Source organism: Aethalodelphis obliquidens, unplaced genomic scaffold (assembly GCF_003676395.1).
Source record: "Aethalodelphis obliquidens isolate GAN/ISIS:26980383/991018 unplaced genomic scaffold, ASM367639v1 scaffold63, whole genome shotgun sequence".
Lineage (NCBI taxonomy): Eukaryota > Metazoa > Chordata > Mammalia > Artiodactyla > Delphinidae > Aethalodelphis > Aethalodelphis obliquidens.
Window position 1 is genome coordinate 10,295,693 of NW_020838007.1, and position 22,403 is coordinate 10,318,095.

The 22,403-nt window shown below is 38.2% G+C and overlaps 1 protein-coding gene across 1 annotated transcript in view; it reads right to left on the minus strand.

Annotated features, from left to right (window-relative positions):
• Window positions 1-7,616: 7,616 nt before the first annotated feature.
• The window catches only part of SMCHD1 (structural maintenance of chromosomes flexible hinge domain containing 1), a 129,379-nt gene continuing 114,592 nt past the window's right edge, over window positions 7,617-22,403 (minus strand). Inside the window, exons 46-48 of the mRNA XM_027088813.1 lie at window positions 16,292-16,450; window positions 15,897-15,999; window positions 7,617-8,670 (exon numbers count right to left, since the gene is read on the minus strand). Of these exons, the coding sequence (XP_026944614.1) occupies window positions 8,646-8,670; window positions 15,897-15,999; window positions 16,292-16,450 (287 nt within the window). The 3' untranslated portion in view covers window positions 7,617-8,645. The remainder of the gene's footprint in view (window positions 8,671-15,896; window positions 16,000-16,291; window positions 16,451-22,403) is intronic.

Genomic DNA, 22,403 nt, shown 5'->3' on the forward strand with positions numbered 1-22,403 from the left:
AAATATAATTCACATACTATACAACTGACCCATTTAAAGTTTACAATGCAGTCGGTTTAGTACATTTACAACCATGTGCAACAATCACCACAGTCATTTTTGGAACCTTTTTTTTTTTACGGTACGCAGGCCTCTCACTGTTGTAGCCTCTCCCATTGCGGAGCACAGGTTCCGGACGCGCGGGCTCAGGGGCCATGGCTCACGGGCCCAGCCGCTCCACGGCATGCGGGATCTTCCCGGACTGGATCACGAACCCATGTCCCCTGCATCAGCATATGGACTCCCAACCACTGTGCCACCAGGGAAGCCCTGGAACCTTTTTATCATCTCACGTAGAAACCCTATATTCCTTAGCTATCACCTCTGGTAGTAGTTTCCTAGGGAAACTTTGCCATTATAAAGTACCAAAAGCCAGGTGGCTTGAAACAACATAAATTGTCTCGGTTTTGGAGGCTACAAGTCTGAAATAAAGGTTTTGGCAGTGCCATGCTCTAAGAATCTTCTGTTTTAGTCTCCTTAGGCTGCTATAAGAGAATACCAGACTGGGTGGCTCATAAATGAATTTATTTCTCACAGTTCTGGAAGCTGGGAAGTCCAAGATCAAGGTGTGGGCATATTTGGCATCTGGTGAGAACCTGCTTCTTGGTTCACAGAAGGCCGTCTTTTTGTTATGTCCTCACATGGTAGAAGGGATAAGGGATCACTCTGATGTCCCTTTTATAAAGGCACTAATCCCATTCATGTGGGCTCAACCCTCATGACCTAATCACTGTCCAAAAGTCCCACCTCCAAACACCCTCACGTTTGTGAATAGGTTTCAACATGTGAATTTGAGAAAGACACAAACATTCAGTCTGTAACACCTTCGTCGCCTCTTCTAGCTTCTAGTTCTTTGGTTTGTAGATGCATCATTCTCATCACATGGCCATCTTCTGCCCACATGTCTCCACACGATCTTCTCTCTGTTAGTGTCTGTGTCCAAAGTTTCCCTTTTCATAAGAACATGTTACATTGGGTTAGAGCCAACCTTAATGATCTCATTTTCACTTGATTACCTCTGTAAAGACCCTATTTCCAAACAAGACCAAATTCTGAGGTACTAGGGTTTGATCTTCAGGATCTTTGGGGGGCATACAATTCAATCCACAAGGTTAACTCTGTATCCTTTGGCTATCAGGACCCTACTCCTAGACACCCCCCACCCCACCACTAAGCAACCACTAATCTTTGTTTCTATAGATTTTCCTAAATTTTCATAGGAGTGGAATCATACAGTATGTGGTCTTTTGTGACTGGCTTCTTTCACTTAATGTTTTTGTAGTTCATCCATGTTGTAACACGTATAGGTACTTTCTTCATTTTTATGGCCAAATACTATTTCACTGTGTGGATGTTAAAAATTTTGTTAATTCCTTGATGGACACCTTTTAGTTATTATGAGTAATGCTGTTATAACATTCATGTACAAGTTTCTGTGTGGGCAAATGATTTCATTGCTCTTGGGCATATACCAGGAATGGAATTACTGGGTCATGTGGTAATACTATGATTAATCATTTGAGAAACCACCTGATTCAGATTGTTCTCCAAAGTGACTGGATCATTTTACATTCCCACCAGCAATGCATGAGGCTTCTAATTTCTATACCTTCTTGACAAAATTTGCTGTTATCTGACTTTTTGATTATAGCCATCCTAGTGGATGTGACTTCTCATAGTGGTTTTGATTTGTGGTTCCCTGATGAATAATGAGGTTGCACATCTTTTCATGTGCTTGTTAGGCATTTGTGTATCTACTTTGGAGAAATGTCTATTCATATCCCTTGCCATTTTTAAATTGGGTCATTTATATTTTTATTATTCAGTTATAAGGGTTCTTTATATATTCTAGGTATGTCCCTTATCAGGCATATGATTTGTAAATATTTTCTCCCATTCTGCTGTGTTGTCATTTCATGTTGATAGTATGCTTTGAAGCAAAATTGTCTAATCTTGATGAAATCCAATTTACCTCATTTCCTTTTGTTGCTCTTGATTTTGGTGTCATATGTAAGAATTCTTTGCCAAATCCAAGGTCATGAAGATTTACCTCTACGTTTTCTTCTAGGAGTTTAAAATTTTTGCTCTTCTATTTAGGTCTTTGATACTTTTTGAGGTAATTTTTGTACATGGTGTGACGTGGGATCCAAGTTAATTTTTGCTTGTGACTGCCCAGTTGTCTCAGCACCATTTGTCAAAAAGACGATTGTTTTCCCTTTGGTTGATTCTTGACACCCTTGCTGAAAATCAATTGACCATAGAAGCATAGATTTATTTCTGAACTCTCTTTGGATAACTGTTGCTTTCTAGTAAATTGTGAAACTGAAAACTACATCTGCCTATTCATTGTTGCACATTTTCTCTTAGCCTCTGCTCATTTTTCTTCATTCTTTTTTCTCTGTTCAACCTGCATAATCTCTATCAATCTATCTTCAAGTTCACTAATTCTTTCTTCTGCCAGTTTAAATCTACTGTTGAGTCACTCTAGTGAATTGCTTATTTCAGTTATTGTACTTTTCAACTCCAGAATTTCCATATAGTTCTTTAACATTTTTCTTTTTATTGATATACTTAATTTGATAAGACATTGTCATTGCACCTTTAATTCCTTAACCAAGTTTTCCTTTAGTTCTGTGAACATATTGATAATGGCTAATTCAAAATATTTTTCTGTTAAATCTGACAACTAGTAGCTCTCACAGGTAGTTTCTGCTGCCTTCATTATTTCCAGTGTAGGAGTCATACTTCCCAATTTCTTTGCATCTCCTAATTTTTTGTTGGAAATGGCACATTTTAGATAACATATTGTAACAACTTTGGGTACTGGTTCACCATCTTCTGGGGCTTATTTCCTTACTTAGTGACTGGCTGGATTATTTTAGTGAAATCTGGGCCCCACCCCATCCCCCAGTGTTAAGTTGGATGCTCCTCTTCAGCGAGGCACAGCTCTAGGTGTGCCCCACAGTCACTCTGGGAGAACACTGGTGGTGTTAGGGCTCTCTTCTCTTTCCTCAACCCTACAACCAGCTGTCAAACTCCATTAATAGCTGGTTGACTGCTCTATTTTTTATATCAATGCCCGGAACAAAAATTCCTGCACAAACTAATTTAATCAAAGTATGGCTTTTTTGATGGGGATGGAAGTTTCTGAGGTGTTTGATATTTGTTCTAACCCAAGGTGGGCTTCTTCCAGGTGTCTTATTGCTCCATTCTCTCCTGAAAACTAGCCAGCCTATATCTTCATTAGTTCCATGGACCTCTTCCCAATTCCCTATACAACCTCCACTATTTTTGAGAATGCTCTTAGGTTTAGATTTCTCCATGTTGTGAACGAAGCCAGTTCCTTTGCGAAGTGATTAGGAGCTATTTGTTTGACATGTTTATCTCCCCTCCTCCCTCCGAAACAAAATCTCAGAGCCAGGGCTCTGGAGCTGGGAATGATGGCAAATTTCTGAGTAACACCTGTGCCCTAGGAGCTAAACGTGGTAGAGGCGGCAGTAGCCCAAGATCCTCTTGGCTTGCTTCTCCTAGGGTGGAACCACCACCTCACGAGCTAGAGGAAGGGCTATCAAGGCTCCACTATTCTCAGCATGCCAGGTCCAAGGCGGAGCCTCCATCCCACAAGTGGGGCCAGGGAGGAAGGAGACAGCCCACACTTCTTGACCACACTGACCTGGGACTTAGCTTTCAGCAAAACGCAATTGTGGGCATGGTAAGAAACCACTGAAGTCTTGCTCCTCCTGGAAAGAAAGCCCTCTGGCTGGGAGATGGAGGGTCAAGGGAGCACAGGGTTCTTGGCTGTAGCAGTCTGGACTGGGGTCTCCACCTTGCTGAGCTGGGAGGTCGGAGGGGGACAATGAGGTTTGGTTTAAAATGCCACAGATCCTAAACTTTCTTACAGAATTTTCATAGATTTTCTTGAATAGATATTTCATTTACTGTTTGCCCTTAGGACCATTCCAAGAGGTTTTAAATGGCTGCTTTTAATACTTCTCATCAGCTACTGGGGAGCAGGGTCAGCAGAGCTCCTCAGGCTGTCTTAGCAAAAGTTAATCTCCCTCCACATTTTTTTTTTAAACAAACATCATCATGGAATTAATTTTCTTTTTTGACCACAGCGTGCAGCATGCAGGATCTTAGTTACCTGCAGGGATTGAACCTCCGTGCCCCCTGCAGTGGAAGCACCAAGTCCTAACCGCTGACTGCCAGGGAATTCCACTTTTTTAAAATTTAATTAATTTTTGGCTGCGTTGGGTCTTTGTTGCTGCATGCAGGCTTTCTCTAGTTGTGGTGAGTGGGGGCTACTCTTCATTGCGGTGCACGGGCTTCTCATTGTGGTGGCTTCTCTTGTTGCAGAGAATGGATTCCAGGCTCGAGGGCTCAGTACTTGTGACTTGCAGGGTCTAGAGCGCTGGCTCAGTAGCTGTGGTGCACGGGCTCAGTTGCTCCGCAGCAGGTGGGATCTTCCTGGACCAGGGCTCGAACCCGTGTCCCCTGCATTGGCAGGCGGATTCTCAACCACCGGGTGACCAGGGAACCCCCCTCCCCCGCCCCCCACTTAATTCTTAAAGCATAGGTTTGATTAGAACTGCTGGAAAACTTGTAGTTACTTGTATTGATTCAGTATTTCCTTAAAAGCCCAAAGCTTTAGAGGTCTGCTCCCAAATTAGATCTAATTTTATTTCCCATTGCACTCGAGTCAGACTGAGCTCCTTCCAAAGACATGCTCTTTTGTCTCATTGTCTTCCCTTATAGTGTCCTTTCAGCTCCTCCCTCCTTCCCCAAACTGCAGCATACATAAATCCTACATACCCATCAAGGTCCAGTTTCAGTGTCACATGCTCCGTCATCCCTCTGCAATTCACACTTACCTCTAGTCAGATTTAGTGATCATATCTTCTGTCCATGTAATTGCCTAACAAAGGGAAGAAAGTGATATCCATTGGAAACTCACCAAATGCCAGACCCTATACTAATCATTCAACTGTTTCATTTGATTATTAATCAACCTTACAAAATAGGTACAATTATCCTCATTTTAAAGATGAGAAAAACTGAGATACAGACAGGTTAAATAATTTGTCCTAGTCATAAAGCGGGTAAGTGTTAAAGCCTAGATTAGCATAGGCAGAGCTTACACAATGCTTCTTTAGCTCGGGGATCCAACATGTATGAAAAGAATATATGTAAATGTTTTACTCGGCATATAGAAGCTATTATCTCCTTCCACAGGTCAGATACGCTGGTTTGCAAAAAGCACATATATGTATTTGCTAAATTAATGAATTTATGAATGTTCCAATAAAAACCATTCTGTATTTATTTATTTTTATTTTTTATTTTTTTGCGGTACACGGGCCTCTCACTGCTGTGGCCTCTCCCATCGCGGAGCACAGGCTCCGGACGCGCAGGCTCAGCGGCCATGGCTCACGGGCCCAGCCACTCCGCAGCACGTGGGATCCTCCCGGACTGGAGCACGAACCCGTGTCCCCTGCATCGGCAGGTGGGCTCTCAACCACTGCGCCACCAGGGAAGCCCTCATTCTGTATTTCAAACAACTAAGGCCAACTACTTCATAATTTTACATTTTGAAACATCCCAATAATCATATTTATAAATCTTATGAAACTGGCACTCCATTCTAACAATAGGATAATCTATATTCTATTATAAAAACATCAGGCAATCAGCACATGAACATTTAACACAAATGTAGCCAAAGCTCAATATATTATTACTTTTAAACACATATGATTGGTTTTTTAAAATGATTTTTGACTTTTCATTAACATTTGATACAGGGATCACTGTTGAACTGTCAGCAGTCCTTTTTTTTCTTTTTCTTTTTTTTTTGGCCACACCCCACAGCTTGCAGAATCTCAGTTCCCCGACCAGGGACTGAACCCAGGCCACAGCTGTGAAAGCCCAGAATCCTAACCACTAGGCCACCAGGGAACTCCCAGCAATTCTTCGTACAAGAGATTCACTCTGCAAAACTACTAAAGAGAAGTATGCAATATGCTGAACAAATCAAGACATAATTCTAGTCTATGAAAACACGGAAGTAAACTTTTTCACTGAACTTGGTAGTCATTTATCAATATATCACAGAACTAGTGAAATCAGAAGAAATACAAAGTAAAAGATTTCTCTTTTAAATACCATCCTATAATTACTAGCCCAACATAACGAATGGTCTTGTATAAAGCATAAAAGTGAATTCCAGGGCTTCCCTGGTGGCACAGTGGTTGAGAGTCCGCCTGCCGATGCAGAGCACACAGGTTCGTGCCCTGGTCTGGGAAGATCCCACGTGCCGCGGAGCGGCTGGGCCCGTGAGCCATGGCCGCGGAGCCTGTGCTCGCAACGGGAGAGGCCATGGCAGTGAGAGGCCGGCGTACCGAAAAAAAAAAAAAAAAAAAAAAAAAAAAATCCAATTATGTTTAATTATACCTAATAAAAAATTCAAATCTTCACCAGTGGATTACTAAATAGGTCAAGGTACATAAGTTTTTATTTCCACTAAAATGAAAACATAGAAAAATGAAATGCTATGTTCCATTTCCACCAAGAATTTAACAAGAGCTTAAGAATAACTGAGGAGAAACACAAGTGAAAAAGATGTAAACAAATTCTATTAGTAAGATTTAAATATGGTACTACACAAAGATATAAATATTTTCTAGTCCATGTTATTTGTTTTATTGGAGTGTGGTCTAAAGAATCAGAATACTAGGAATTTATATTATCAGACATTATTTTACTTTGAAATTAGGCTTCCTAACATTAAAAGAATATATCTAATGTCTCTTTATTGCTTGTCACTTGGGATAGTGATTCTTTAACACTAATTTGATCTCTCTCCAAAATACTTAAATAGTATCTTCAGATACTCAAGTTAATGATGAATTCATAAATGAAATAACTGCTTGCATAAGGTGAGATGTGGAGAAACTTTACCTTATATTTAAAGATAATTAATATTTTAAGGCCAAGTGTCCTACCATGAATTTTAATGCTGCTAACCTATCCCTAAACATATACCTGCTAAAAAGAAGCAACCTCTTTTTGAAGTCAAAGGAGGTACTATGTGTTCAAAAAAAAATGAGAAATATGAAATTAACATGTATAAAAGTAAATTTATAAATATAATTACATAACCATGAAGAGATGATACCATGAAAATGTTTAGCAGGTATAACTGAAAAGACATTATGACAGTAGAAAAATGATAGAAATTAAAATTTGTTTTACTAAAAAGTATTACGTGAAAGTTACATACTAAAAATATTAATCCTACCCATTTCATAATGACTGTAAGTAACCAAGTCATAACCTCAAGAAGTTAAAAATCTCAGAAGGTGAAACTTACCTTTCTGGCACTAATATTTAACAGTTAATAAGTAGTAGTTTTACTTACAAGGAATCCAATCTTTCTTTTAGTTAATTCTTATTACTGCCATTTTGTTTCTTCAACAAAACAGTTAAATGACTTCCAATTATAAAGAGAGGTTAAATATCATATTTTACCAAGGTAACTTTTATGGAGCTTTAAATTTTGAAAAAGGAAAACACACCTATTCAACAGGGAAGAAACAATCTTCTTTATTAACCTCACTGTATAGTCAGAAAGGATTAAAAAACACACACATTTCCTGGGCCACAAAACTGTACCAAAAGTATTTCCTTATAAAATAACTTCACAATCCAATAGACTTGGACTGAAACAAAGACATATATTGACATACATTAGCATGAATTAAGACACAATTCAAATGTTTTTGCAGCAACTTTCTAGTAGACCCTTATTCCCTTAATGAGGGAGGGTACAATTTCTTTAATCCCTTAAAAATAGTAATAAAAAATTACAAAATAACGTAAGCATAGAATTAAGGCTGAGACTATATAATCTAGTATTAATAAAGTCAAACAATACTTATAAAATTGCTGCTGCTGCATATTATATATATATACACATATATATACAGGATAAGTCTTTAGAAATTTAAAATGCTACTGCTGTCACAAGTCCACCCATCACTTTAATGTTTTTCCATATATCTTAACATCTGAATTTCCAGATACATGTGCTTGTCTACGTTTATTCTGAATTCTTAAAAGTTTCCTTGCATATTTACAATTAAATACCTAACCTCTAGAATTTTCCTTAAACGCAACAGACATAACAGTTATGTTAAATAAATTCACACAAAAGTAATAAAAAGGTTTGCTTTCAAGAAATAGTTGTAGCATATTCATGATAAACATACTGAAAAATAGTACATACACTTTTCTTCAGGATTAATAAATGCTATGTGTCAGTTTTGCAGTCACTACCATAGCTGCATATCTCTGACACACCTGCAAGATAATGACAACCAAAGGGCATGATGACTGGAAGAATTCCAGTAAACCCATATTCGGTGAGATTCACAAAACTGAATGGTTGTTTCCAGCGCCATCTGGCTAGACATGGAAATACATGTCTAGATACTTGTTATCATCCCCAGAAGTATTCGTCTGTAAGTCACCCTCTTGGTCTTCTGAAACAGAGCTGCAGAAGGCAGGGCATTCTTAGTGAGACCAATGGCCCCCTCTTCTGTCACCTCTCACACATCTGTTTTGGTTATAATCCTGATCAAAATGGAAAAAAAAAACACAGTAAATTTTATGTACCAAAGTTTTCCTTTCCTGTAACTCCCTCATCAGACCTGGATGGTTAAATATCCAGTGGAACTATGTTCTACTAATTATAATAATTCTTGGTATAAACAGACAATTAAATCCTTGTATATAACCACTTCTTTCACATGTATGCAGCAAACAAACAAAAGCTTAACATAAAAACAGTAATTAATATATACAGAGGAAGGGATAAGTAATTTTTAGCACAGTTCTCTGGAATGGTGTATCCCAGACCCAAATTCTGCAGATTTTTGCCTATTTTCCCCTTTCCTAAAATGAAATGACCACTTTAAAAATTAACAAGAATTACAATGCTCATTAGAGAAAAGTCACAAAGACAAGCAAAAGGAAAAACACTTAAAAATACCCACAATTCCATTCACGTAGAGATGAACAGAATGAACATTTTAGTATATATTTATGCAGATATTTCCTTATTCAGATATACTTTTTATTTATTTAATTTATTTATTGCGGTACGTGGGCCTCTCACTGTTCTGGCCTCTCCCATTGCGGAGCACAGGCTCCGGACGCGCAGGCTCAGCGGCCATGGCTCACGGGCCCAGCCGCTCCGCGGCATGTGGGATCTTCCCGGACCGGGGCACGAACCCGTGTCCCCTGCAACGACAGGCGGACTCTCAACCACTGCGCCACCAGGGAAGCCCTATATTTCTTAATAATAGTTCCCTGAACTGCCATCTCCAAATAGAAGACACACAATTTTGATAATAAGCTATTTTGTAATCTTTATTAGTAGAAAATCAGGGCTTCCCTGGTGGCACAGTGGTTGAGTGTCCACCTGCCGATGCAGGGGACACGGGTTCGTGCCCCGGTCCGGGAAGATCCCACATGCCGCGGAGCGGCTGGGCCCGTGAGCCATGGCCGCTGAGCCTGCGCGTCCGGATCCTGTGCTCCGCAACGTGAGAGGCCTGTGTACCGCAAAAAAACAAAACAAAAAAACCCCAAAACTGAAGCCTCTACTGAAGAAAATGAGTCTATTGCATAGTATATATTGCTAAGTATATTTTGTTGATTCTAAAATCCACATTTTTCCACATTTAACATCTCTGAAATCTACCTTATAATGTCATGAGTTAATTTGCAGTGTTTTAATGTTTCATGAAAAATGGTGTTTCTAATAATTACTGACATCCTACAGTTGATGAAATATGGTATATAATCCCTATAAAAGCTAACAATATATAAATAGGTAATAGCCACATACTAATATAAATAATAACATAAACACACACACATTTTGCTATTATTTCCTACCCCTGAATTTGTTTCCAATTGTATGGATGAAATATATCACTATTTCAGTACTGTTAAAGATACTTTAATTTCAAGTGCTGTAACATTTTTGATATGGTGTGATTTATGGAGAACAGGCAGAGACTGGGGCAGAGGCTGGGGATGAGGAAATTACTAATTAAACAGTGGCTTAAATTTTAAACTGAAATTTAAAGTGATTTTAAATTTCCCAAAGGTAAGCAGGATGCAAAAGGGAAGCCATAGGCTAGAATACACCAAATTTGCAACCTAAATCTTCTCACCTGCCACCACAAAGCTAGACATTTGTTTTCTGTGTGCCAAAAGCTGTACTGACAATATGGTCTCTCTTGCTCTATGAAAACATTTACACTCCTCCTCCTTTTCTTGATATTCTACAGTTTTGCTATGAATTATCTTGGTATATCTTTTGTCAGTCATTGTGCTGGGCGTTCAACGGACCCTTTCATCCCTGGGAATTCTCTTCCACATGATTTTCTTCTCCATTTTCTTCTTTTTAGGATTCCTGATAGTCTCAGTTGGTTCTCTACATCTCCTCTCCTTTCTCTTCACATATTTTCCCTATTTTTCTGTGAAGTTTCCTTTACTTTAGTCCTTTGAATTTTTTTTCCCCCTCCTTGCCTGGCTTCCCCCACACTTAGTTCTTTGAATTTTTAAATTTCAGCAACAGTATCTGTAATCTTGTCCTGGCTGTTTTTTTCTCCTAATACCCCCTTAGTTTCATGAATATAACTCCTTCGGCAATCTAATCAAGAATTATGTACAGTTTTAAAAGAGTTCGGTTGAATCATCTTCCAGGGGTGGTTTTGCTATTTATCTTGGATCTCCCCTCACATGTTGTTGACTCCCCTCATATGTGTGATGTCTCTTGGTTGTACGATTACATTTAAGAAAGAGGACTGTGCTGCTGGCCTGGATTTCTTCTGCTGTTATAAAAATAGAACTGTTTTCCCATTATGGCTCCTCTCTGAGTGGGAATTTTATGGGATAGTGGGAGCAGGGGCGTGGACAAACAGGCTTTGCTTTAAGGGCGTGGCTGGAGAGCCAACTAGTAGGTTGCTAGTCCCTAGATGCTGGCAATAGACAAGCCTCTAGGGTGCCACCAAGTACACCAGAAGCCAATATACCAACATTTAACTAACTAATTACCATCATTATCTAACTTCCTGGTGGGAGCTTTAATACCTGGAACAAGGGAACAAAGCTCTCAAAGTTTGGGGTTGAAAATTTGGCATGTTCTAGGCTAGGTTTCCTCTCCTTTTCCATTCTGCTCTCATCCTTCCTGTTTTGGGCTGGACTTCTCTGACTGAGTCTAGGGTTCCACCAGGCATTGTGTCTCTCTGTCTCTCGACCACTCCCAGTACCTTCTCCTTTAGTATATTCCAGCCTTGTTTCTATCCTGTAATTCCCAGAAAACCTCAATCAAATGTGAAGGCAGAAGGAAGACCGTTTCAGACATGCAAGGGCTCCAGTTTCTTTCTACACGCTTTTCATAAGGAAGTTACGAGAGAAAGAAAGACAAGGAGGGCTTCCCTGGTGGCGCAGTGGTTGAGAGTCCACCTACCGATGCAGGGGACACGGGTTCGTGCCCCGGTCCCGGAAGGTTCCACATGCCGCGGAGCGGCTGGGCCCGTGAGCCATGGCCGCTGAGACTGCGTGTCCGGAGCCTGTGCTCCGCAACGGGAGAGGCCATAACAGTGAGAGGCCCGCGAACCGCAAAAAAACAAAAACAAACAAACAAAAAAGAAAGACAAGGAATCCAAGAAACAATGGATTCAACTCAAGAGAGCTGCCAAGGAGGACCCAGAAGGCCTACATGGTTACTAGTTACTAAAGCAGGTGGAAGAATACATGATCAAGTTACATACTGAAGGAAAAAAGAAAATTAGAAACTCCACAGAAGTTAACAACATCCAAGAAACAGTCTAAATAAGAACTGGATTAAAATTTAACATGATTTTAAGAACTGATACAATATAGAAGATTTATTTGACTTTCATGCTTGGAACACTGACTCACGGCCTAAGTAAGTGTCATGACGTTAGAACCTTACAAAGAGGGAAATGTAATCCTAGCACACACTTTGCCTACACTATATATTTACATAGCCATAATAATATATGTTGTTTATCACCTTCTACCTTTGAAAAAAGCATGGAGGACTGGGTTGATGGTTACAGGAGAGAATATAACTAAATAATCACGAGAAAGGGTAAGTTCTAAAATAATTCAGAACAATTTAGTCCAAAAGTCATGAGGTGGGCCAGGCAAGACGACCTCCACACCAAGGTGTTGGGTGGGCTGTGCTGTCTGAAAGCTGATAAAACAAGACCAACATAATGTATACAAAAAATGGAGGCAACAACAGAATAACCACAACAGTTAAAACAAAGGTTGCCTCTGGGAAATGGGACGGGGTAAGGATACACAGGAGCAAGATTTCATCATCATAAGCTCTTTCAATACCTGTGCTGTCCAATCTGGTAGCCACTAGCCTCGTGTGGCTCCAGAGCACTGGCAATGTAGCTAGTCCTAATAGAGATTTGCTGTCTTCTGAATTTTGAAGACTTTGTATGAAAAAAAGAATTTAAAATATCTCATTAATAATTTACTATTTGCAGTATGTTGCAATGGTAGTATTTTGTACACTGTGTTCAATAAAATATACTATTAAAATTAATCTCGCTGTTTCTTTTAAAATGGCTCCTAGAAAATTTTAAATTACATGTGTGGTTCACATTTTACAGTACAACACTAAATCTATACACCAATTCATTTACATACATGTATTACTTTAATGAAAATGATACTATTACTAACAACTTAAATATAAACTAAAAGAAACTTTAGCCCATACCACCTCTGAATTGCTACAAAATCTTAATAAATAAGATCCAAATTAATGACATCATTTGTAGTTCTGTAGAACTGTAAGGTCCTAGGCTAATTCAGTGCTGAGGCTGCAGGGTAGCCTCAAGAATATGTACTTTAAAACTGCTTGACAGGAATTTCCTCACTTGGTCTTTTAAAAAACTGGAAAAATGTTTCCCATCTTCCATAAAACACTTCTTTTGTTTGTTTGTTTTTTTGTTTGTTTTTTTTTTTTTTTGAGGTATGCGGGCCTCTCACTGCTGTGGCCTCTCCCGCTGCGGAGCACAGGCTCCGGACGCACAGGCTCAGTGGCCATGGCTCACAGGCCCAGCTGCTCCGCGGCATGTGGGATCTTCCCGGACCGGGGCATGAGCCCGTGTCCCCTGCATCGGCAGGCGGACTCTCAACCACTGTGCCACCAGGGAAGCCCCATAAAACACTTCTTGAAAAATTATGGCAAACCTACAGAAAAGCAGAAGAAATAATATAACATTTTGCCCACTCTTATTTTGATATGCAGTCGCTTTTTCATCCTGTAGTGTTTTAGAGTATATCCCAGACATCATGTTATTCAACTGGTAAATACCTCAGTACACATTTCTAACTGTATATTTATCTTATTATAAACTCTATGATGCTGTTATACACAAAATTCACAATTCCTTAATATATCTAATATCCAGGTGATTTAAAAATTTCTCCAAATTTTTTCAAAATTGCATTTTAAAGATTCAAATCCATATCCAAACAAGGTCTACAATTTGCATTTGATTATTATACCTTTCAGGTACTTTTATTCTATAACAAACAGTTCATCCTTCTCCCTATGCTTCTTTTATGTCATTAATTTATTCACAACACCAGTCATTTGTCCTGTACAATGTTATATTCTTGACATTCTAGATTTGGTGTACTGCTTCCTGGTGGCATCATTTAACTTGTTCCTAAATTTCCCTTATTTCCTGTACACTTGGAGTTAAACTGAAGGCACTTCTCAAATTCGTGAGAGATTTAAGCTTTGATACCTTAAGGTATCTATTGTATGCAATGAATTAACCTCCTTCCTGGGCATCTAGAATGTTAGATGAACTATCCTGGGGAAAAGTCACCCAGTTTTCTGCAGTGCTTATTTCCTGCACAGAACCCCAGCTGAGAAAGGCTGACTGGAAGCTTCATTAGATTCAGGTTATTTCTCTACTGAATCACATAATAGCAAATATCCTGCTTTTTAATCAGTGGGTTCAGGAATGTCCATCTGATCTTTCCATTATTAGCATTACTATTATTTTTTTTCAGGCAAGGCTTTATTGGGGCCCCTCCTACAGCAGGGGGGTCATTATTATTAACTTTCCCCCTCAACTTTTTACCTAATAATTTGGGTATCCATTGATTATTATTTCCTAAATCCATTATTTTATTAGGAGTGGCCAAAATGTGATGTTTTAATTTTATCATGCTTCTTATACTTTATTCTTATATAAAGAACTTTATAAAGAAGACCTTCTATAAAAAACTTTCTCCAATTATTTGGTTACCCTGAAAGTTCACATAAGAAAGAATGAACATGTCTTTTCTATATGAATATATCAATGAGTTGGTGTCATTATCTCACAATTTTTTTGCAAGATATTATTTTGGGGAGGGGCATACTATGGCTTCAGTCTACCTCTCCAACCACGTCTTGGGACTTTCTCCCTCTTACCCACTATATTTTAGACTCACAAGCATCTTCTCAGTTCCTCAAATATGCCAGGCTTGTTATTTTCTCAGAGCTTTCATACCTATTCTCCCTCTGACTGAAACCAATCCCTACATGGCTGGCTTCTCATCCTTCAGTTCTCTGTTAAAATGCATCTTTCCCAACAACCAACATAGTTTTCCCATTATTCTACATCACTTCATCCTTTGTTCTTTTTTTTTTAAATTTATTTTTGGCTGTGTTGGGGTCTTTGTTGCTGTGCGTGGGCTTTCTCTCATTGCGATGAGCAGGGGCTACTCTTCATTGCGATGTGCGGGCTTCTCACTGAGGCTGCTTCTCTTGTTGCGGAGCACAGGCTCTAGACATGTGGGCTTCAGTAGTTGTGGCATGCAGGCTCAGTAGCTGTGGCGCACAGGCCTAGCTGCTCCGCTGCATGTGGGATCTTCCCGGACCAGGGCTTGAACCCGTATCCCCTGCACTGGCAGGAGGATTCTTAACCACTGCGCCACCAGGGAAGTCCCCTATCCTTTGTTCTTTTGTAAAACTTAACATTATTCTATATTTTTACATATAGAAAAAGGTTTACTTTTTTGAATTGTCCTTCTTCTGCACAGGATTGCAGACCTCCCAAGGGGGCAAGAACCATATCACTTTTATTTACCCAGCAAGATACAGCACAAAATAATCAAATGGTTACTGAATAAATGTAGAATATGTGGATGGATAGGGCATAGAATACCAATTCTAAATACCACGGTCTCAAAGGAACTCCTCAAAGGTCAATACGAGAAACTTATTCAGGCAGAGTCTATATTTGAACCTTTTGAAATAAGGTATAATAAATCCCAGTACTATGGTATCTTTCTGTGGGATGGCCTTACTAGCATCTATACTGAAACAGACAATTTTCTTCACTGAGTTAGGATGCAGATGGCTTTGTTGGCTTCTTGGTGAGCTATGTAAGTGGTATCTGATTTTCCAAACCACATATCATAAGCAACTTCTATATGAGTAATGTACAAATGATTCTGCATATTCTATACTTAAGTTGCTGATCCTATGAAGCAGAATACAGTGTATTAGAAAGTTTCCAAATAATTTGCAAAAATCATTTAGAAAACTGGAGCATCCTAGGAGAAAATAATGATTACATCTTATCTTCATTACCCATCATCATTCAGTTCACTTAAAAAGAAACAAAATTAATTCTGGTTCAAGGTGGGTAAAATACCCTCATGCTATATTTAAAGTATAAAGAGCCAAAACCTTGACAAAGTAAGCAATCATAACTTTCGGGTCACAGTAGACTCACCTATTTTGTCTTGTAACTTCTCTTCTCATTCTCTTAGGAGGAACTGGACAGTCTGTCATTGGATGACGCAGTGAGTCATTACACTTACGTGTGGGAGTCATACCTGTAAAGACAGAAAATTTAGAAAATAAACCTTTAAAAGACTGGAATTATTATAAGCAATACAAGTGAATGTCTTAATTTATAGAAGAGTAATTAATAAATAATACTGAGAATGCTTCTTACTACTCTTGCTGACCGAACAGCTTACAAACATTTGTCAGTTCACTTGGAGGTCAAGAGTGTCTGTAATTTAAATTCTGGATCATTCGCATACTTTCTTCTTGTAGCTGAACTCTCTCTAATCATGAACACTATCTTCATGCAGAGAAAGATGTTAAAAAAAAATACAATACCTAGTTTTTGCTCTATCAGTTTGAGATTCTTCTCTTGTTCATCAAGTTCCTGTTTTTTCTTCTTCATATCCGGAGTGTGAAGGTATTCCAACTGCCCGTTAAGGTCCTTGTTCACACTGCCCAACCTGCACACAGCAGTGCGGTACTGCTGAAGAAGATCTGCAAAGAAACCAAAGACATTCGATTAAAAGTACTGATATCATATCAAAGCAGTGTTTTAGGAAAGAAGAATCAGCAACACTGAGTGTTGTTATAGTAACGTGGGAACTACTTTTAACGTTCGGTGTAAACAAATACAATAAAAAAGCACAGTTTAGAGCCCAGCACAAGACTGGTGCTTGTTAAATATTAATTTTTTTCAGCTGCTTGACTTTAATAAATTTCTATGTCAGGAAAGAGTTTTCTATATAAAAGCACTCTGAATTAAATCACTCTCTCAGTCAGTGTTTACATCCTGTTTGATACTCAGTATTCAATCTAACTCCACAGAAATTTGTGAGAAGGAGAAGAATGCACTAAATATAGCATTATTAGAAAATCCCTGCTTCCCAGTACTGATGAACCTAGTGGCAGGGCAGGAATAAAGATGCAGACGTAGAGAACGTACTTGAGGGCACGGGGGGCGGGGGGGAAGGGGAAGCTGGGACGAAGTGAGAGAGTAGCTGACATATATACACTACCAAATGTAAAATGGTTGGCTAGTAGGAAGCTGCTACATAGCACAAGGAGATAAACTTGATGCTTGGGCTTCCCTGGTGGCACAGTGGTTGGGAGTCCGCCTGCCAATGCAGGGGACACTGGTTCGGGCCCTGGTCCGGGAGGATTCCACATGCTGCGGAGCAGCGAAGCCCGTGCACCACAACTACTGAAGCCCGCGTGCCTACAGCCCATGAGCCACAGCTGGAGAGAGCCCGTGCACAGCAACAGGGACACAATGCAGCCAAAAATAAGTAAATAAATTTTAAAAAAAAACAAAAAAAACAAAAAAACCTTGATGCTTTGTGACTATCTAGAGGGATGGGATAGGGAGGGTGGGAGGGAGGCTCAAGAGGGAGGGTATATGGGGATATATGTATACATATAGCTGATTCACTTTGTTGTATAGCAAAAACTAACATTGTAACAACACTGTAAAGCATTTATATTCCAATAAAGATGTGAAAGAAAAAAAAAGAAAATCACTGCTTCCAACAGACATGATCATTACCTTAAACACAGCTTTCAAAAACACTCTTGGATACTTAATTTTCAGAAAGCTTAACTTGCATTACTTTTTTAAAAACATATTACATTGGTCAAGTTTGAGACTATTTATTGCCTGTTTGTATAATTTATTAGACACCAAAAATTAAATACATTGACTATACTTTAGTCCAGGGGTCAGCAAACTATGTAGTCCATGGGCCAAAAATGGATTATACAGTTTTAAATGATTACATTCTAAATGGTTATATAAATATGTTCATAGCACCCTCAATTTTGCCTCCTGGATCACAGAGCCTAAAATATTTACTATCTGACCCTTTGAGACTCTAGTCACACAAAGATTATCAATATTCATGGGAATGGGCATAAAAACACCCAATTGCTTAATAAATATAATATACAGTGGGTTTACATATAAAACTGTGGAAGAAATTATTTGAGTCAGGGTACACGAGATACGAGATATTCTATACTTTAAGGGTCAATAACAGTATTTTTAAAAAACTATCAAGCATTCTGGGAACGAGTGAACAAACACACACCTGTGAACACTTATGAGAATATTCATATATTTAAATATGAATTCCATATGTGTAACTGAGTGATGACAAGGTCCTTATGTTTCTTAATTCTTTATGATTTATTGGGAACTCAAAGGTAACTAAAAATGTCTGGTTTTCTGGTTTGATAGTATTTCTAATTTCATGTTAAAGTTATGTTTTCTATATGCATAAAACTATATTTATTTTGTATGTGAATGAGTTACAAAATTATGTTCAGATCCATGTTAGGGATGCTGCCTAATTCAGAAGACGATACACAAAAATTTCAAGTTGCTAACGGTTGAAATCCTACTTCTTAACATAATAAGTTAGTTATGAGGTTCTTTTACCTTTTAAATACTCAAGAAAAAGTATGTTCAAAAGCTTTAACAGAACATTAAGTCAACTTGTTATTTATAAACTGAAAGATGGATTATTAAATACTTCCCATTAAATGAGCACTAATATTAAGTTCATATTTTATGTATAAGGTAGACAGAAGCAACTTAATTTAATATGCCTTAGCAATTCCCAATTTTTTGTACATGAAATGTAATTTCTATTTACCATAGTGTCTATAAAAGTCTTTTCTAAGTCATTTAATAACATTTTGCCAAAGAGAAAAGCTAAAAATTCATATTTAATTCTGTTTATAAATGATTTCAGAGCTCTAACATTATATGTTGTCTGAAAATTTTAATTATCTAGGAAAAAAACTAATGATGCTTTACTGTGAAAACAGCAAAATACTTTAAAATAAAAAATTAGGGACTTCCCTGGTGGTCCAGTGGGTAAGAATCCACGCTCCCAATATAGGGGGCCGGGGTGCAATCCCTGGTCAGGGAACTAGATCCCACATGCATGCCGCAACTACGAGTTCGCATGCCGCAACAAAGACCCTGTGTGCTGCAACTAAAACACGGCACAGCCTAAATAAATACATAAATATTAAAAAAAAAAGTGTAGCTTAAAATTAAAAATAAAATTAAATTAAAAATTAGTTCATGTAAAGGGACAAAAGCTCAAATTACAGTGTGTTTATTTCTCTATGCTACATATTAAGAAAGATATATAGATTATTTCAATGTATTCAGGGGTAGACTCTCTGGGAACAAATCAGAGAAGTTCTTGTAAATTTTGTTAATTTTTAGGTGACACATTGTTCACTGAAGCAGATCTGGAAAAATATATAGAAGAGGATAATGGAGAAGTAAATTATCTCAATTATGTAATTCAGGAAAAAAACATTTTTCTTTCTACTCTTTTGTGTCACTGTGCAAATGAATACATACACTGTCCTGAACTTGGCAAAGTTATCTTTTTTTTTTTTAAAACATCTTTATTGGAGTATAATTGCCTTACATATCTAACATTTTTGAGGTTGAAATTCCTCATCTGTAAAATGAGGGAAACAGCAGTAAATGAAATAATTCAAGTGACAACCTTAACAATGTATGTGGGACATAATAAGCCCTCAAATAGTAACTATTATTATTCTCTTGAAAATTGCTTATTCATGTTATCCACTCATTTTTCTATTAGTCTTTGTCTTTTTTCTTGATTTTTTTTTTTTTTTTTTTTTTGCGGTACGCGGGCCTCTCACTGCTGTGGCCTCTCCCACTGCGGAGCACAGGCTCCGGACGCGCAGGCTCAGCGGCCGTGGCTCACGGGCCCAGCTGCTCTGCGGCATGTGGGATCTTCCCGGACCGGGGCACGAACCCGTGTCCCCTGCATCAGCAGGCGGACTCCCAACCACTGCGCCACCAGGGAAGCCCTTTTTTCTTGATTTTTAAAGGTTGCTTTTAATAATAAGACTATAACACCTTTGTCTACTATATATGCAATTTTCCCCAGTTTGTCATTTGCCCTTCCATTTTCTTCAAGGTACTTTAAAATTTTTATGTAAACTTAAAATAAATTAACTATAAAATGTTTTCTCACATGTGCCAGTACTTGTCTGTCAAAAAGCCCTTCTCTCCAAGGTGGGTGTTTCTATTTTAGATAGGCTGATCAGGGAAGTCCCTGAAGGTGTGACATTAAAGTATAGAACTGGAAGGAAAAGAATCAAGCCATGAACGTATCTGGGGCAAAACCATTGGAGATAAGGGAACATTAAAATAAACTGTTCCTTTCAAGATTAAACTTTCTAATTTCTATTCAACTGTGCTAAGAACTTCCTGAACACAGCTGAAGAATGGTGGTACTGTAAGTTTTCTTTGCCTGTGCCATTTTGGGAAATAGGTTTATTAGTTTCATAAGATGCCCTGAGTGATCTCCATTTTTATCTATACTCTGCAACAAATTATATTTGAAATTCACTTATGAAAAACCTATAGGATGGAGTTAACTTTTTGAACACTTCTTCAGGCAATGGTCTGTGTAAGTTTTCTTCCTTATTTAAATCAATTTTGTTCACTTGCAATTTTCTAGAATTTAGTCCACTTTATTTGGACATGCTAAATGTATTTATAATATTATGAAAACCTAAGAAATCTCTATTTCTGAATGCATCCTTTGAGCCATTACTCCTATTGTATTTATTTTTGCCCAAAGACTGTCTTTACAAATTGTATATTCAATACAAGGGTTTTCTTTTTTTGCAATCCATTTGGTTGTACTTGTTTCTTGAGATGTATTTTTTCCCTCCTCTCATTTGAGTTGAATGGTTAATTTGTTTTTCTCATTTAATAATAAAAGCGTTAAGCCTGTAGGTTTACATTTGATCTCAGCTGTCTTCATGCCTGTTATGTATAATGTGTAATATTCTCATTCTTTTTAATATTTAAACTTTTTTTGACAAAATAGTTGTTTCTAAATATCCACTATTTGAGCTTACTTTGGGAGGAAAGGAATAAGTTATTTTTTAGTTCTGTTACTATCCTAAGTAAATTTTGCTTTTCGTAATTTGTAGTCTCATTGTAGCTGAGTAGCAATTTGATCAACGAATTTATGGCCATTTTTTGTGACATATTACCTTCTTACCTAAGAAGGTACTGGTATTACAACTTATTAGGTAGAAAATTCCTTGTTTTTTGACTAATGACCTGTCATGGATTAATGGTTTCTCATAACAATATTTCTGTCTCTGTATAATCAACAGTTTTAAGAAATTTGATTATGTAATTTATTGCATCAAGTTAATTAACTTTTGGTCCTCTAGTATGGAATATATCTGTTATCAAAACGAATCTATCTTTGTCCTTTTAGTGCCATTGCCTTGAAGTTAACTTTGACACTAATACTGTTACTTGTGATTTTGTCTATTCAATGTTTACATTTCTTCTTTGTTAATTCTTTAATTTTACACTGTATTGGTGTAGAAGGAAGTTTCTTATAAAAGATATAAAGCAGTGTCATGGAGAGAATAGCCTTCAGGTACAGCTGGCTCTGGGTTTGAGTTCTGTTCTATGGCTTACTGACCATGCGGCTTCTCATGTCATTTAAATTTCCACACTTCTCTCTTTACTCACTTTATTTAACTTTACTTCCTGGCACATGTTAAGCACTCGATAAATGGCAGCTATTTTTAATATATCCTAGCACTAGATTTTAAAAATCTGAATGTCTTTAAATGAAAGAACTTCATGTATTCACATGTTATTCAAGGTCTTATTTCTAATCATCTTATTTTACAACATGTAAATACTCATTTTTTCTTCTGTTTTATGCTCTAAATTTATTTGCTCTTATTTCATTATCTCATATCAAATACTATAATGCAAAACACGGTCTATGCAAAATTAGAAGACACTCTGCTTTTAATTGTGCTAGTAAGCAGGCAATTTTTGTGGTGGTAGTCTAGTTCAAAATTGCTTTTTCTCTGCAAACAATCCCATGATACACAAGGAAGAGTTTCCTCAAAGCTCTGTTCTATCTGATCCTTACTATGGCTGGCTGATTTCAGAGGGAACTTCTATCTCCTAGGAGGTGCGGGCTCTGAGTCATGTTAAGAGATGCCCTTCTAGGTGAAGATGCAAGGAGCTCACGCTGCTGAATGTCCCAGAGCCATCCTTGTTTTTGTCTTGGCTGTTTCCAATCTCCTTTGAATGTGTGATTTCCTCCACTTTCTTTCCAATACATTCCTGTTTCACTTAAAAGTGGTCAGGCCTGGGCTTCCCTGGTGGCGCAGTGGTTGACAGTCCGCCTGCCGATGCAGGGGACGCGGGTTCGTGCCCCGGTCCGGGAAGATCCCACATGCCGCGGAGCGGCTGGGCCCGTGAGCCATGGCCGCTGAGCCTGCGCGTCCGGAGCCTGTGCTCGGCAACGGGAGAGAAGTGGTCAGGCCTGGTTGCTATCGCTTAAAATCAAAAGTACCTTATACATATCCAGTAATTTTAAATTGTCTCATTTGAGTTTTCAAACCG